The following is an 18480-nucleotide window of genomic DNA, read 5'->3' as shown; positions in this document are numbered from 1 at the left end:
AGGATGCTGTGTGTCCTCCAGGACCTGTGAGTAATAAGCCTTGTGATTTCATAGACCCCTCATGATTGTTGCAATTTTAATAAGGACCACAAGAGCCCATCCAGCCACAACATTGACTGTGGTCTGAGGAACCAGTAGCAGGGCCCAAGGCCAGTGCCCAGGCATTTTCAGCCTATAGCATTACCATCAAAAGGCCGAGACTTATAAGAAACAATGATAGAGTCAACATTATCAGGAAGAGCAGTTAAAGTATTGATGTATAAAGAATGAGAAATAGCCCTGGATGGGTTGGCTTAGTGGATATAGCATTGTCCTGTGGACTGAAGGGTCCCGGGTTCGATTTTTGTCCAGGGCACATGCTTGGGTTGTGGGCTCAATCCTCAGTAGGGGCCATGCAGGAGGCAGCTGATCAGTGATTCTCTCTCATCATTAATGTTTCTTTCTCTCTCTCCCTCTCCTTTCCTCACTGAAATAAAAATATATTAAAATATATTTTAATAAAATATATTTTAATAAAAATATATTTAAAAAAGACTGAGAAACATAGAACTTAAAATTGACGTGTCAGATTTTCCTGGAATGAAATTATATAAATAGTGTGAGTAACCAAGCAATTTTTTTCCAAAGGGAATAATACAACTTATGACTATTCTATCTATAAAATAAGAATAATTTCCTAACAATGATGTGTGTCATTTGAGAATAAATTAATCTTCAGAAATCCATGTTGTCCATGAAATAAACTGGAATTTGCATTCTGATCAAGGTTGGAAACAGCTGTTAGGTTAGAACAAAGGAGAGAGGGAATAACTGTCTGTATAATAGACGTAGCAGAAAGTGTAATAAAATGGTTACTTAAATTATATAGAGAAGTTGAACTCAAATAAATGGAAATTCCAGGAAATGAATAAAAGAAGCAAGTTGTACAAACACAATCTGATTAAAGGATCTTAATATCTGGTTTCCACTCTTGAAGCCATGAAATCAAGTGCACTTTTTCAGACTCAGCACAGCTGTTTTTTTATAGCTGCCACCCCAAAGAATCGTTTCAGGGCCCCTTTTATGTCTTTGTTCCTGAGACTGTAGATGAAGGGGTTCAGCATGGGTGTGACCACACTGTACAACACTGAGGCTGCTGCACTTGAGTGTGAGCTTTGGGCAGCAGCAGAGCTGAGATACACTCCTAGGCTTGTTCCATAAAATAAGGAGACAACTGAGAGGTGAGACGCACAGTTAGAAAATGCCTTATACTTCCCCTGAGCTGATGGGATTGCACGTATGGAGGACACTATCTTAGAATATGAGTAAAGTATCCCAGCTAGGGGACCACCACCCAGGAGCACAGCTACAAAATATATCACCATGGTATTAAGAAAGGTGTCAGAACAGGCGAGTTGGACCATCTGATTGAGTTCACAGAAAAAGTGGGGGATTTCCAACTCTGTACAGAAGGTTAGTCGCAACAACAGTAAACTTTCTAACAAGGAATGCAGGGCACTTGTGATCCAGGACATCAGAACCAGCAGTCCACAGAGCCGGGGGTTCATGATGACTGTGTAGTGCAGGGGGTGGCAGATGGCCACAAACCGGTCATAGGCCATCACAGTCAAGAGGAAGTTGTCCAGTCCCCCAAATAATACGAAAAAATACATCTGTGTGATGCAGCCTTCATAGGTGATGACTTTATTCTGCGTCTGAATGTTCCATAGCATCTTTGGGATGGTGGTGGAGGTGAAACAGATGTCTACCAAGGACAGGTTGGAGAGGAAGAAGTACATGGGTGTGTGGAGGTGGGAATCTGAGATGACGGCCAGGATGATGAGCAGGTTTCCCAACACAGTGACCAGGTACATGGAGAGGAAAAGCCCAAATATAAGGGGCTTCAGTTCTGGTTCCTCTGAAAAACTCAGGAGAATAAATTCTGACGCTCCTGTAAGATTCCCTGGTTCCATGAGGTGGGGGTAACTTCCAAGAAAGAAGAAAAGAGCATGAGGACTTTTCACACAATCTAGTATTACTCACATGGCTCTAATGCTACAGTGTGTCTCATGCAATTAGGAAATTAGTTTCAGTGTTTTCGTCTGGGTTTGGTTCCATCTAGGAACTTCCTGTGTCATTTCAGAGTAGGTTTTTTTTGGTCTCAATTTGCTTTTTCCCGAAGATGTCAGGTACACTACAGTTTTAATGGGAAATTTTTCATGCATTTCAGGAATATGAATTGAATGCTGACCATGGTTTCAGCACTGTCAGGGCTGTGAGTAGAGGATGCTGAAGAACAAAAGTGCCTACAACTCAATCTGGGGGAAAGAATATAGAAGCAAATAATAGAAATATATAAACACTAGTCAATGGTAAAAGGTGAGAACACCTAGTTTAGATCAGCATTTCTCCAATTTCAATGTTCCCATGAAGTCCCCAGGATTCTGGCTCAAATGCAGAATTCGATGCAGCAGGTCTGGAGGCCTCGGAGGCTCTGCATTTCTAATGAGCTCCCTGGTGGTGGGATGCTGCATGTCCTGGCCTGAGGACCACTCTCTGAGTAGAAAGGCTGTGGTTCTGTGTCAGAGTTAGCTGCAGGTAGTTTTAGGTCTTATGACCCAAGTATTGTCTTTGCATGGAGTTTTAAAGGAATAGTTACTCACTCATTCTAGAGTCTATGATTAAATATTTGTTTCCTTTGTATAAGGGCCCTTGAGTGACACAAAATAATACTGAAAAATGATTTGTAGTAGGTAGAATAAGAACCTCCAAAAGACGTCCACATCCCAATCCCCAATAGTTTTAAATATGTTATTTTTTATAGCAAGGGAAAGTTAGGGTAGCAGTTGGAACAGGATTGTTAATTAGCTGACTTTATTTATTTTATTTTTAAAATATATATTTTTATTGGTTTCAGAGCGGAAGGGAGAGGGAGAGAGAGCTAGAAACATAAATGATGAGAGAGAATCACTGATCAGCTGCCTCCTGCATGCCCCCACTTAGGATTCAACTGGCAACCCGGACATGGGCTCTTTTTCTTCTTTTTCTTTAATTCTTTATTGTTTAAAGTATTACATATGTCTCCTTTCCCCCCATTGACCTCTCTCCTGCACTCCCACTCTCCAGCACATGCCAGGCATGTACTCTTGACCGGAATTGAACTGGGACCCTTCACCCTGCAGGCCTATGCTCTATCCACTGAGCCCAACCAGCTAGGACGCTAATTGGCTGACTTTAAATAGAAGATGAGCCTGGATCATCCCTGTGGAACTAAGGTAAACACAATGGTCTCCTAGATGCAAAAGGGGAGGCAGATGAAAATGTACACTATTGGTTTTGATGAAGGAGGAAGGACCCTGAGTCACGGAATGCAGGTGGTCAGCAATGCAAACTGGAATTGGGAAGAAAACAGATTCTCCCCTGAGCCTCTAGAAGGAGCCCAGTCCTGTGCACATCTTGATATGAGACTCATTTCAGGCTTCTGGCACCCAGACCTGTATATATAAACTTTCAACAATGACTGCAGGAATATTTTATAGCAGCAATGGAAATCTCATGGAATAATTTATTCAGCAAAATATGTTGGACGAAAATGAGTTTAATTCTCTCTATTCATTAGGTTCCTTGGTAAGGGCATTTTACTCTGAAAACCCACATGAAGTAAAGAAGAAATTTTAAAACTATTTAGAGATATTCCACCCCATTAGCTGGAACAGTGAAGTCCTCATTAGACAGATGTAAACTGTTGTGAACTATGATGCCTTTGTGTCATTAAGACTTAAGGTACAGCTGAAACTGGTTTGGCTCAGTGGATAGAGCGTCGGCCTGCGGACTGAAAGGTCCCAGGTTCGATTCCGGTCAAGGGCATGTATCTGGGTTGTGGGCACATCCCCAGTAGGAGATGTGCAGGAGGCAGCTGATTGATGTTTCTCTCTCATCGATGTTTCTAACTCTCTATCTCTCTCCCTTCCTCTCTGTAAAAAATCAATAAAATATATTAAAAAAAAAACAAACAAACAAAAAAAAAAGACTTAAGGTACAATGTGTGGCCTTAATTTCTCTATCACTGAACTGTAAAAAGTACTGGTTCTCAGCACACTACACTCTTTGGCTGGAGGTTGGTCAGTCCTCAATTTATATTCCCCAAGTGCATGGCAGAATTTCTCATTTAAAGTATGGAAAAATGACCACTGCAGGATAAGGGTGAGTGTGGGACAGGAATTTCCACTAACTGTGCAACATAGAAAGTAAAAGAGTACAAAACCCCAAATATATGCAGCCTCACCAGTAATGAAGTAGAACTATTTAGTATTCCTCTTTAGGCTTATTAAATATTTTCCGTGTGACTACCAGCGTGAGAGAAGAGACTGTAATGTATGTCTCACTAACTGCTGTTTCAAGCTACTCATATCTACATTCATTAGTCTGAATCTTTTCAAAGAACACAAAGCAATTTCAAATACAGCCCATCTTAGAAATGTAATACAAACACTCTCACTTCACTGCATTGTCCTCCACTCCCAATACTCTATCTCCTTCTCCCTGAACAGCAAAACTCCTCCATATGTTTTCATTTCACCAGAGCCATTTTCTGCATCTCACTCATTCTACTGTGTCATCAAACTGGACTCCCATTCCCACCACCCAACTGTCAACTATGGGCCATACATTGCAGATTCAAAGAGATACATACATACTAACATATTAAGTGAATTGAGTATAAGTTAGTTACTTTACTTAACCAAGAATACAAACAGAGATATAGGGTCTCTGGGATAGACTAGGGTCACAGTGACTCAGATAAAAGCTGACAGGTTCCATTCTCTGTGACTCTCTCCTGATGTACCTACTGGCCTCCCAGGCTCACCTGGATGGGGTCTCTGAGAGGAAGGTCTCCGTGTGGAAGTCTGAATTGCTCCCTGGATGGTTGATGATGGAGACTGAAGCTCTGCCCCACAGGAGACAGCAGGAAGGAGTGAAGCATCAGTCCCTGAGCCAGCTCAGGAATCAAAAGCAGCAGCCATGTCCTGTCTCCCAACATTGTACAAGCTGAGGATGGAACAGGGGAGATATTTACAGCTCTCTCTGTACCTGCTCATCAGGCACTTTTCCCTTGTGTTATTCCAACTTCTAAGCACATGATTTCCCTGTGGACCTCTGGAATAAACAGAAAGAAATTTTTCTTAATGATTCTCTGATCCCAAGAGAGCAGGTTAAAAATCAAGTGAGTTCAGTGTTTATGACTCTTTGTCTTGATCTTACTTGCTTTCCAGAGATCTAGCCTCTTACTACCTTATTCCAACACTGATTGAACCTGTTCTTCAATGTCTGAGATTATGGAACCCATCAGGCTGGGTCCCTGTGATCCTCAAGCACTGATCTGTGGTGGGGACACAGCCCTGATGTCTCTAGAGAATTGCTACTCTCCTCCCCAACAAAAGGACTGAGTTCCTTTGATACTGGGCTTCACACTCGTTGGCCTCCTGATACATCTGTCAAAATAATAAGGAATTTTGTACTTATTTCACAAGTGAAGAGCTGTCATTTAGTACCTCATTAGAAAATATTTGTTAAGTATGAGATACATTTTGAAAGTTGTTGCCATATATTCTGAGCTTAGTACTTTATAGTCTTTGCCTGATTTAATTTTTCAAAATACCCATTCTATTATGAATTTCATCTCTCTTTGCAGAAATTGAGTTTGAAGGAGTTTAGCGATTTGCTCAAAGTTATGAGCTAAACAAGGGATGGGCCTTGATTGGAATCTGTCAAGTTGCTTCCAATTTTCAAACTCTGGGTCAGTGGTTCTCTCTCTACCTGAGATGATTTTGCCCCTGGAAATATTTGGCAATGTGTTGGAGGAAGCCTGCTGAACACCCATAATACCCAACACCAATAATTATCCTGCCCTACTTGCCAACATGAAAAGGTGAGAAAATCTACTCTAGACCAGCACTTCTCCAACTTCAATGTGCATATAAGTCACCAGGATTATAGTTCAAATGCAGGTCTTGGTGGGCCCAGAGATTCTTTGAATCAAACAAGCTACCAAGTGGTGTTGATGCTGTAGGTGCTGGTCTGTGGACCACACTTTGATTAAAAAGGTGTGACTGTGTTAGAGTCAGGTGTAGATTGTTCTAGGTTTTTAGAACCAAAGGTCATTTTGCATATAATTTTGAATGTATAGTCTATCCACTCATTCTAGAAGCTGTTATAAATTCATTGTTCAATTATTTTTTAAAAGGATTTATAAATGATGTCATATGATATTCTTCTGAAAAATACCTTTTTTGATTTTTGTATATAAGGTCCCTTGTGTGACACCATGGAATACATTATTGAAAAGATTTTCACAGTAGGCTGAGCTTCCAAAGATATCCACATCATAATCCCCAGAGACTTATAATATGTTACTTTTCATTGCAAGATGGGATTAGAGTAGCAGATTGAATAGTTGGGCTAATCAGCTGACTTTAAGGTAAGATTGGCCATAATACTGTAAGTGGGACTAATGAAATCATGGTGGTTCTAACATTTGGAAGAGGAAGGAAGGATTGTTGGAATCAGAGGGAGACTAAAAGATGCTACACAGCTGGCTTTAAAGATGGAGAAAGGGCCATGTGGCATGAGAAAGTGGAGTAGGAGAGGAAACGGATTCTCCCCTGGAGATTCCAGAAGTAACATGCCCTTACAGACATCTTTAAAAAATTAGCATTTTATTCTATTTTTTATCTTTTATCTTTATTGTTGAAAGTATTACAGATGTCTGCCAATTCCTCATTGTCCCCTTCCCACCACCACCCCCCCCTCCCCCGACCTTCACCACACTAATGTCTATGTCCATAGATTATGCATATAAGCATATAAGCATATAAGTTCTTTGGTTATTCTCTGCCCTCCCCTCCTACCCTCTTCCCTGTGAGATCCATCAGTCTGTGCCATGCTTCCATGTCTCTGGATCTATTGTTTTGGTGGGTTTATTTTGTCCATTAGATTCCACCAATAAGTGAGATCATGTGATACTTGTTTTTCTCTGACTGGCTTGTTTCACTTAGCATAATATTCTCCAGGTCCCTTTATGCTGTCTCAAAGGGTAAGAAGTCCTTCTTTTTAAAAGCTGCATAGTATTCCACAGCTTTTTAAAAAATCTATTCATCTACTAATGGGCACATGGGCTGTTTCCAGATCTTAACTATTGTAAATTGTCCTGCTATGAACATGGGGGTGCATATATTTTTTTCTGATTGGTGTTTCAGGATTCTTAGGATATATTCCTAGACATGAGACCATGAGGTCAAATAGCAGTTTGATTTTTAATTTTTTGAGAAAATTCCATACTGTTCTCCATAATGGCTGTACCAGTCTGCCTTAGCACCAGCAGTGTACCAGTATTAGCTTTTTCCCACATCCCTGCCAATACTTGTTGTATGTAAGTGTCATTGAGTTACCATTGACACCTACAAAATGTATTATTGGCAAATATGTTCTCTCATACAGTGGGTTCCCTTTGCATTTTGAGGATGTTGTGGTTTTGTTTGTTTGTTTTTGCTGTGCAGAAGCTTTTTAGTTTGATGTAGTCCCACTTGTTTATTTTTTTCCTTTGTTTCTCTTGTCCTAGGAGATGTATCTGTGAAAATTCTGCTATGTGAGATGTCTAAGATTTTGCTGCCTATGTTTTCTTCTCAGATTTCTATGGTTACACGACTTGCAATTAAGTCTTTTATGCATTTTGAGTTTATTCTTGTGTATGGTGTAAGTTGGTAGTCTAGTTTCATTTTTTTGCATGTATCTCTCCAATTTTCCCATGACATCTTCAATTTTGCATGACATTGTACATAGACAACCTTAAAGCCTCCACCGAACAACTATGAGATTCAATAAATGAATTAGGCAAAGTAGCAGGATACAAAATTAACATCCAGAAATCAGTGTCATTCTTATACGCCAATAATGAACTTTAAGAAAGAGAAACTAAAAACAATCTAATTTACACTGCAACAACAACAAAAATAAGGTGCCTAGGAATAAACTTAACTAAGGAGGCAAAAGGTCTGTACTCAGAAAACCATAGGACAGTGCAGAGAGAAATAGAGGAAGATACAAACACATGGAAGCATATACTGTGTTTATGGATTGGAAAAATTTACATCATTAAAATGTCCATGCTATGCCCAAACTGGTTTGGCTCAGTGGATAGAGCGGCGGCCTACGGACTGAAGGGTCCCAGGTTCAACTCTGGTCAAGGGCATGTACTTTGGTTGTGGGCACATCCCCAGTAGGAGGTGAGCAGGAGGCAGCTGATCGATGTTTCTCTCTTATCGATATTTCTAACTCTCTATCCCTTTTGCTCCCTCTATGTAAAAAATCAATAAAATATATTAAAAAAAAATAAAATGTCCATACTATCCAACACAATCTATAGATTCAAAGCAATTCCTATTAAAATACCAAAAGCATATTTCACAGATGTAGAACGAATACTCCAAAAATTTATATAGAACCAAAAAAAGACTCTCAATATCCTCAGCAATCTTGAGAAAGAAGAACAAAGTTGGAGTGGTCACAATACCAGATACCAAACTATACTACAAAGCCACTGTAATTGAAATAGCATGGTACTGGCACAAAAAAAGGCACATAGATTAATGGAACAGAACAGAGACCTCAGAAATCAATCCACGTCATTATGGTCAATTAATTTTTGCCAAAGGAGTCAAGAGCATGTAATGCAGCAAGACAGTTTCTTCAATAAATGGATTTGGGAAAATTGGACAGGTACAAAGAAAAGATGAAATTAGACCACCAACTTACATCATACAGAAGAATAAACTCAAAATGGATAAAAGACTTAATTGTAAGCCACAAAACCATAAAAATTCTAGAAAAAGACATAGGCAGTAATATCTCAGACATCTCACGTAGCAGTATTTTTGCTGATACATCTCCTAGGGCAAGGGAAACAAAGGAAAAAAATCAACAAATGGGACTGCATCAAACCAAAAAGCTCTGCATAGCCAAGGAAACCATCAACAAGATGAAATGGGAACCGACTGTATGGGAGAACATATTTGCCAATGATCCATCTGGTAAGGGGTTAATTTCCAAAATATATAAAGAACTTATACAGCTCAGCACCAGGAAAACAAATAACCCAATTAAAATTGGGCCAAAGACCTGAGTAGACACTTCTCCAAAGGGAACCCACAGATGGCCAACAGACATATGAAAAAATGCTCAAGGTCACTAATCATCAGAGAGATGCAAATTAAAACTACAATGAGGTATCACTTTGCACCTGCCAGAATGGCCACCATCAACAAATCAACAAACAACAAGTGCTGGCAAGGATGTGGAAAAAAAGGAACCCTAGGACACTACTGGTTAGAATGCACACTGTTGCAGCGATTGTGGAAAATAGTATGGAATTTCCTCAAAAAAAAAAAAAAAAAATCAAACCGCTGTTTGACCCAGAGATCCCACTTCTGGGAATATAGCCTAAGAATCCCCAAACACCAAATCAGGAAGAATATATGCACCCCTATGTTCATAACAGTATTATTTACAATAGCTCAGGTCTGGAAACAACCCACGTGCCCATGAGTAAATGAGTGAATGAAGAAGCTGTAGTTTACATTTACACAATGGAAGACTAAGTAGCTGTGGAAAAGAACTATCTCTTACCCTTTGTGACAGCATGGATGGACCTGGAAATTATGATGCTAAGTGAAATAAGCCAGTCAGAGTAAGAAAAACATTATATAACCTCACTTATATGTGGAATATAATGAGCAAAATAAATTGATTAACAAAATAGGTCCAGAGACATGGATACGTGGAACAGACTGACACATGGCAGAGGAAATGGGGTTGGGGGCGGGCAGGAAGGAATTAACCAAAGAACATATATGTACATTTGCATAACACATGGACACCGACAATAATGTGGCAAAGGCCTAGGGTGGGGTGGGTGCTGAGTAGAGGGGGCAAAGAGGAGAATGGGGGACACCTGTAATACTGTCAACAATAAAAAAGGACAATAGGTTTCTTCATTAAGGCAAAGATTGACTTTTGTCATGAGAGATTCTAGCCTAGGCGATGACTGCCTGCTATAACCTGCTTTCAGTTAGGAAGTTTTAATTTCAGACCATCTTATGTGGTTGCACTAGGTTTCTGAGTTTTTAAGGCTACTGTGTAGCTCCCTTCCTCCCCCCTGAGATTTTCAGTTTTCGTATGTGGTGCTTTTTCCGTCCACATGACAAAATTTAGAAAAGGAGAAGTATTTTGCTTAGAGCTATGGGGGAGTCATAATTGTAGACAACACTGGAATTTTCAAGCAGAAAAGAAAATATAATTCAAGGAAAGAATACACTAACCAATCACTGACCCTAATGCAATAAGGCCCTTATACATGAACATCAATCTTCCACACTTCGATGAGTACAGCATGAAATAGCAATACTTTGCATCGTAACAAAATTAGTACTTAACAATTTTGCTTCCTCATATTTCAGGTCATCTCTGACATTAAAGCCATATTAGATTAACTGATGAAAACTGTCCTTTCTATGTAGACTTCACTAGTAGATATACATTTGATAGTCAATTTTTGTCAGTGTCTATAGTAGGAATTGGGGACACTGAGCTGACTACACCATAAAGCCAGGAGACCATTATAAAGCAGAGTAGCATGTTTGTAGTGTAATTGCCTGACACTGAACTCTTAATTTCCAAGGCATTCATTTGAAAGATAGCCATGCTGAATAAACATATGGCCACCTCTGTGACACAGCTATGAGATAAGCACCCAGGCCAACTGCCCTGTGAAGTTCTCCTTATGGAAAGCCCTGGATAACATACATAACTGACCTCAGGAGCCACTCTCCTTTTCACTTTTCACACGCTAACACCTGCTCTTCAGTGTTAAATTCACCAAGAAAGAGTGAAACGTTGAAACTCTATTCATCCTGCCCTTGGACTGTAATAGATGCAGAGACCACAGTTGTGTTCTCTCTCTCCTACCCTTCCCCCCCCTTCTCTCTTCTTCCTTCTCCTCCCTCTTTCTCTTCCTCCTCCTCGTCCTCCTCTTTCCTCCCCATAACCCCTCTCTCTCCCCATGACCTCCTGTGTGGACTTCAGGCAGGGTGTGTGAGCAGGATTTGTGAACAATGAACCTTGCTTTTACCAGGTTCTCTGAAGGTTGCTGCTTGGGTGCATGCTGCAAGCATAATAAGAACCACAAGGGCTGGTTCAGCCGCAACATTGGCTCATGTCAGTGTCACAAGAATTCCAGGCCCCCGTGAGTGCCCCACGCATTTATCATGAACATCTTTTTTATCAATAGGCTGAGACTTAAATGGAACAACATTTAAAATCTACATTATTGGGAAGAGATAGTGATGTAAAAATGAATGACAGATGCAAAGTGAAAACTGGTTTCATATTTTTCTGTACAATAAAATTAAATAAATGTCCTTAGATGCCACATGTAGTTTTGTCCATATGAGTAATACAACCCTGATTATTTTTTTCAGGAAAACCAGAGGAAAATAGCTTAGCATAATATATGTCACATGAGATGAAATTATTTTAGAGAAATCCAAGTTGTCCCATGAAAGATATTGAAATTTCCAAATATTTCTGATGCAAGGTTGAGAAAAACTTTGAGACTGTATAAAAATGGTAAAAACAGAAAACTGTCTATATATTATACCAAAAGCTTGATAAAGTGAATTATTTATATACAGAGGTTGAATACAAAAAATGGACATGCCAGGTAATAAACAGAAGGACCCAGTTCTCTTCCACATGATCACTCACAGTTTCTGGTTTGAAGGTGTTGAGCCATTCAATCAAGGACACTTTTTCAGCCCCAAAACAATTGTCCCTTTTATACCAGACATCCTCAAGAAGTTATTCAGAGCCCTCTTTATGTCTTTGTTCCTGAGACTGTAGATGAACGGGTTCAGCATGGGTGTGACCACGGTGTACATCACTGAGGTGATTGCACTTGACTGTGAGGTGCGGGTAGGAGCAGAGCTGAGGTACACTGCTAGGACTGTACAATAAAATAAGGAGACTACTGAGAGGTGAGACGCACAGGTAGAAAATGCTTTATACTTCCCCTGAACTGATGACATTCTACATATGGAAGACACTATTTTAGAGTAAGAGTAAAGGATCCCAGCCAGGGGACCACCAGCCAACAGCCCAGTTGTAAAATACATCATTGTGTCATTAAGAAAGGTGTCAGAACAGGCAAGTTTGATCATCTGCTTAATTTCACAGAAAAAGTGGGGAATTTCCAATTCCTCAGGGAAGGACAGTCTCGATATCATTAAGCTATGTAACAAGGAATTCAAAACACTAATGATCCAGGACACCAGAACCAGCAGTCCACAGAGCTGGGGGTTCATGATGATTGTGTAGTGCAGTGGGTGGCAGATGGCCACATACCTGTCATAGGCCATCACAGTTAGAAGGAAGTTGTCCCAACCTCCAAAGAGTGTGAGAAAATACATCTGTGTGATGCAGCCTTCATAGGTGATGACTTTGCTCTGTGTCTGGATGTTCCACAGCATCTTTGGGATGGTGGTGGAGGTGAAACAGATGTCTACCAAGGACAGGTTGGAGAGGAAGAAGTACATGGGCGTGTAGAGATGGGAGTCTGAGCTGACAGCCAAGATGATGAGCAGGTTTCCCAACACAGTGATCAGGTACATGGTGAGGAAAAGCCCAAATATGAGGGGCTGCAGTGCTGGTTCCTCTGACAATCCCAGAAGAAGAAATTCTGAACTACCTGTGTCATTGCCTGGTCCCATGTGGTAGAGGTGATGACTAAGAATGAAAAAAATATTATAATTAATTTTTATATAAATGGGCGTTACTTACCATTGAAATGTTGCAATTTATATTTTGTGGTAATGTAATCAGTATATATATAGTACTAATCATACCCTTTAAGGCAGTGGTTCTCAACCTTCCTAATGCTGAGACCCTTTAATACAGTTCCTCATGTTGTGGTGACCCCAACCATAGAATTATTTTCATTGCTACTTTATAACTGTAATTTTGCTATTGTTATGAATCGTAATGTAAATATCTGATATGTAGGATGTATTTAGGCGACCCCTGTGAAAGGGTCATTCGACCCCTTAAGGGGTCGGGACCCAGAGGTTGAGAACCCCTGCTTTAAGGCATGCCCTGTGACATCTCTGATTTAGGAGTTTAAGTACATTCAGACTATTTTCCCCAAGGAGGTCATGTAGTTCACAGTTTTAATGAGAAATGCTTTCATGTCCTAGAGGAATATATGTTGAGTACTGACCATCTCTAGGAAAAAGGTGTAGGATGCTGACTCACTAGAATATAATGGTGGTGAAAGAATATATGGAAAATAAATACCATATAATGTTAGATGGTGTCAGGTGACCTACAAAGAGTAGGTTTAAAAGAGAAGGGATGAGTGTTATTTTTTACTGATAGTTCAGGAAGACCTGCAAACAAGGCAGCATTTGAAAAGAGAACTTAAGGACGTCAGAGTGGGAGATATGAGGTTATTTAGAAAACTGTTTGAGGAAAGAGCCAGAACAAAGGTTCTGAGGATAACATTGGTTTCAGATATTCAAGACATGGGTTATGACTTTGCTCTGTTTCAGGATGTTCACCAGCATCTTTGGGACGGTGGTGGAGGTGAAACAGATGTCTACCAAGGACAGGTTGGAGAGGAAGAAGTACATGGGTGTGTGGAGGTGGGAGTCTGAGCTGACGGCCTGGATGATGAGTAGGTTTCTGAACACAGTGATCAGGTACATGGAGAGGAAAAGCCCAAATATGAGGGGCTGTAATTCTGGTTTCTCTGAAAATCCCAGAAAAAGAAATCCTGAAATTTGTGTATCATTGCCTGTACCAAGTGCTGGTGGTCATGACTAGGAATAAAAAATTGATTTTCACATAAAAGGGCATAACTAACATGGTGGAAATGCTACAGTTACAATGCTACGAGGGAACAAAAAGCATGTATGAAAGTGATGTGGGTGTAATTACTGTGAGTCCAGGGAAACCTAAGAACATGATAACATTTGAACAGGGAGCTCAAGGAAGAGAAAGCAGGAGACATATAGTTTTTTTATGAAGCATATGCCCTGCAGGTGAAAGAACCAGTGCAAAGTCCATGAGGGTGACACTTGTTTCAGATATTCAAGGTTCAAAATGGAGCCAGCATGGGGGAGGGCGGGAGGATGAGTAAGAGTGGAGCGATGAGAGATGGTGTCAGAGAATGTGGGCAAATGAGGTGGCCTTTCTGCTGATGTGAAATTTCAAGTCACAGGGAATCCCTTGTCCAAAAGTTGTTCATTGCACTTTATTAATTTTGTTTCTATGTAATATATTTTTAAAAATATATTTCTATTGATTGCAGAGAGGAAGGGAGAGAGAGCTAGAAATATCAATGATGAGAAAGAATCATTGATTGGTTGCCTCTTGCATGCCCCCTACTTGGGATTGAGCCTGAGCCACGCTGGCTGGGGTATGTCACTGAATTTTGAATCTTGGCTCTGCCACATGTTAGCTGTTTGAATTTGGAGAGACAACCAATTCATTCTAAATGTTAATATTCTCACTCAAATAGAGAGGGCAGCAATGTCCATCCCCCTAATGTGGTCTACATATTTGGTCAATAGCTACAAAAGTTTACCACAGTTCCTTCCTGTTAGTAAATATACAGGTGTCACTGGTGATAATTCTCGTTGTTTATCTCTGTGTGTACATTCATGTATATTTGTGTGTTTGCATGTGCACATATGCCTGATCACAATGGAAAAGGCATATACTATGAGACATGTTAAAAATAGGAATAATGCAGTAAAGGAAAATATCGTTTTAAAAGGATAACAGTTCCTGCAAAGGAGAGGAAAACAATGAGTGAAGAACCCGGCAGAGAGCCAGTTTAGAGAGAAGAGGCAGCCAGTGTGGGTGCTGAAGTTACCTAGGGCTCAAGAGGCCACACGCTGACTGGACCTTTATTGCTCCGCTGGCCTCATCATTGCAACCCCCTCACCTCCTGATCTGATCATTATTCCTGCATCTATTTCATGTTTTCATATGACCCAATAGTAGATGAGGCTGGCCCTTCTCTTACTTTCCTTTGTGGCATCATTCCTTTGTTGTTCTTGAACTTCAGGATATTCTCTCTTTTGTGACACACCCAATGGTTACACTCTAGACCTTGTTCTGGTCCACAAAGTCCTCCCCAAATCATACTTTATAAAGTCCTACACAAGCCAGATAATCTATCCCCTTTCTTCATATGTTTATAACTGAAGACATTGTACCATACGCACATTTACTTCACTGCACCCGGCCTTCTCCACTTAATGTAAGGTCAAATGAGCAGGGACTTCACCTCCTTTGTTCACTGATATGTTTTCACAAAGGTGTGCATTTGCATAGAAACAAATTTTAAGAAAAAGGGAATTAATGAAATAAAATATTGGTAGGGAAAATAAACCTACGTTATATATAGTGAGTTCAAATAAAATCGAATAAAAATATAATATGAACAGCTGAAAGAAAATCATAATAATTCATCTATAAGTCAAGATGAAATGGGTAAAAGGAGATAAAAGACTAGGAAAATATATTCTTTAAAACACAGTGGAGGAAACAGTATCTAAAGTTATAATTTCATCCTATATAAACATAAATGGACTCATCATACTTATGAAAAAGATATAGGTAATCTTCAGTTGAATATAAAAGAATGTTTTTCAAAACATCACAGAAGATGATCGCTATTTCAGAAAATAGTTCTAATCACAAAACAAAAAATGGTAGAAATAACAAAAAGATGTGAAATTAGATGCCACAATGATTCATTACTACTAAGAATGCAGAAGAGCTTTCAATGTTTAAAAGCAATGAGGGAACACAATGTGACCAACGGATAGATTTGAGCATACAAAATGTATAAACCCTCACATAATGCCATAAATGCATCTTTACATACATACAAAAATTGAATGGAAAAGAGAAAACTTGGTGAAAAAATGTGATTTTTTTTGAAAGAATGCAATAAAAACCAATAAAAACATTGAGACCCCAATACATGAAAACAAAGTACTTACACAATGTCATCCCAATAAATTCAATAAAACAAACAAAAAACAATGTGCTTCCAAAGACAATTTTCAATGTAGAAAGTAAATGGCTATAAATTAAAAAATATATCCAGCCTCCCAGGAAATAAAATAATTGGAAAGTAATGTTCCTTATGAGAGATACTGTGAAATATATGTTGAAAGATCCTGTGTTGCAAGATAGACTCTACCTACATTGGTCTGGATCCTTTTAATAAATACAGAATTTGCTCAAATACACCCCACCTGAAAAAAAATTTAAATGCCCTCACTTCACTACTTACACATTCACATCTAATACTGTTTTCCGACTCTCCTGAACTTCAAAACTTCCCGTGTATGTTCTGATTTTATGAGGCTGGCCCTGGTACATTAACACAATGGAATGAACACAGGTTCATCCATGATATGGCCCCCATTCCATCCTCAGTCTTATCCGACTGGACTTCCATTCCCACCATGTAATTGTCAACAATGGTCCTTGTATTGTTGAGTCCAATGAACCCTTCTCTTTTTAAAATATTAAATATGTTAACTTTTAAACTCATTAGTGAACAAAAATGGCAATCTCTGGGCTCTGGGTGAGGCTGGTTAGGCTCTCAGGTGACCTCAGGTAGAAATTCTCACCTTCCATTCTCTCAGAACCTTTCCTTCAGTACCTACTGGGCTCTCAGACTCACCTGGATGAGGCTATGAGAAAAAAATTTCTAAGTGGCAGTCCAAATTCCTCCTGATGGTCGATGATGGAGACTGAAGTTCTGTCCCCAGTCAAGTGAGCAGGAAGGAGTGAAGCACTGGTCTCCAACAACTAAGGAATCCAAAGCAGCAACCATGTTCTTTCCAGATCAAGGTTGCACATGCAGCAGAGAAGATATTGTCAGCTACCTATACCTGCTCATTAGATACTGTTTCCATTGTTACCTCCCCTCTGAGTACATCATTTCCCTTAGGGCACTGATCTGGACAGAAAGAACATTTTGTCCTGACGTATTCCCAGTAGACCATATTAGAAGTCAGGTGAATCCAGTCTTAATTTTGTTTTTGCACAAACTCACCTGCCTTCCAGAGTCTAACCTCCTTGCACCTTTCCCCAAATTTATGTTAGTATTTTCTCCAAATCTGAGACTGAGGAACCTGTCTGGACCTCTAAAGTATTGAAAGCTGGAGAGCAACAGCTCTTTATATCTCTAGAAATTGCTATCTCTCTCTTCCTTGTTCAAGAGACAAGGAAGTTCCTTTGCTATAATACCATGGTACCTTAATCCTTGGCTGCATGATGCCTTTGACAAGTCAGTTAGGAGATTCGTGCTTGTAACACAAATTAAGGGTTGGCATTTCGTGCTTCACTTCAATAATGTTTGTTCATTATAAGATAATATTCAGATCTTTTTATACACCGTGGACTGAAATTAGGTTCTTATGTGGATTGTCTTATTTCATTTTTATAAGAGTCCATTCTTTGAGGTTGTACTATTATGAACTTCATTCTACATTTGCAGAAATGGCATTTAGAGGGTGAAGGGATCTGCTCAAAATTATGAACTGAATAAGGGGTGAGCTTTGATTGGAACTCCATGAAGATGTTTCCAGTTCTCTGCTCTAGAGCAGTGGTTGGCAACCAGAGGTCATTTTGCCTCTAGGGAACACCTAGCAAAGTCTGGAAATTTTTTTTTGCTGTGACAACTAGGGAGGTGCTACTGCCACCTAGTGGATTGAGGGCAGGGATGCCTCTCAACATCTTACAATGCACTGCATAGCCCCACTACAAAGAAGTATCCGACAGGAATGTCAACAGTGCAGAGGTGAGAAATACCATTCCAGACCAGAACTTCCTCAACATCAAAATGTACATGAATCTGGAATCTTGTTCAAATGTAGATTTTGATTGGCTGGTCTAGGGTGAGCTAGACAATCATCATTTGAAACCAGATCCTACTGAATATTGATGCTGTAGGTCCTGGTCTGTGACCACTCTAAGCATCAAGGTAGGTTTTATATTCAGGGATAAGTAGTTTTTTGCCTTCTTCAACAAGAACCTTCTCACACACCTCAGGTCTAGCCTTACACTGTCAAATGTTGGGCTCTGTAGCTCAGCTTCTGCATACTCAGATTATACATGCCTCGAGTATTTCTCCCATAACAGAAAGTAAAACTTTCAGGCCTTTGGTTAATATTCTATACATAGGGAACTTCCACCTAAGCTATTTTTCATCAAATCTATTAGGGTGACATTTGTTAATTAAACCATACAGGTTTCAAGTGTACAACTCAATAAACATCAGTTGCACACTGCATCATGCACTCACCACAAAGTCAAGTCTCTTTCTGTCCCTACTTATCCCCTCTTTGCCCACTTCCATCTCCCCCA

At 39.8% G+C, this 18480-nt stretch overlaps 1 protein-coding gene and 1 pseudogene across 1 annotated transcript; both read right to left on the bottom strand.

Moving 5' to 3' along the window:
* Window positions 1–1060: 1060 nt before the first annotated feature.
* On the bottom strand, window positions 1061–1952 carry LOC139009911 (olfactory receptor 7A5-like; annotated as a pseudogene).
* A 9862-nt stretch (window positions 1953–11814) lies between these two features.
* LOC139009910 (olfactory receptor 7A17-like) lies at window positions 11815–12797 on the bottom strand. Its single transcript, XM_070414025.1, has one exon. It carries the CDS (start codon window positions 12795–12797, stop codon window positions 11829–11831), a length of 969 nt encoding a protein of 322 aa, XP_070270126.1. The 3' UTR covers window positions 11815–11828.
* Between the last annotated feature and the right edge of the window lie 5683 nt (window positions 12798–18480).

The sequence above is a fragment of the Myotis yumanensis genome, unplaced genomic scaffold, assembly GCF_028538775.1.
Source record: "Myotis yumanensis isolate MYYU_CA2020_CCGP unplaced genomic scaffold, mMyoYum1.0.hap1 SCAF_5, whole genome shotgun sequence".
Lineage (NCBI taxonomy): Eukaryota > Metazoa > Chordata > Mammalia > Chiroptera > Vespertilionidae > Myotis > Myotis yumanensis.
Note: the sequence above shows the minus strand (reverse complement) of the source record. Positions and strands in the feature narration are given on the sequence as shown.

Bases quoted from the DNA above. Each gene is read 5' to 3' on its own strand.
- LOC139009910 (XM_070414025.1), bottom strand. From the start codon at position 12,797: ATGGGACCAGGCAATGACACAGGTAGTTCAGAATTTCTTCTTCTGGGA.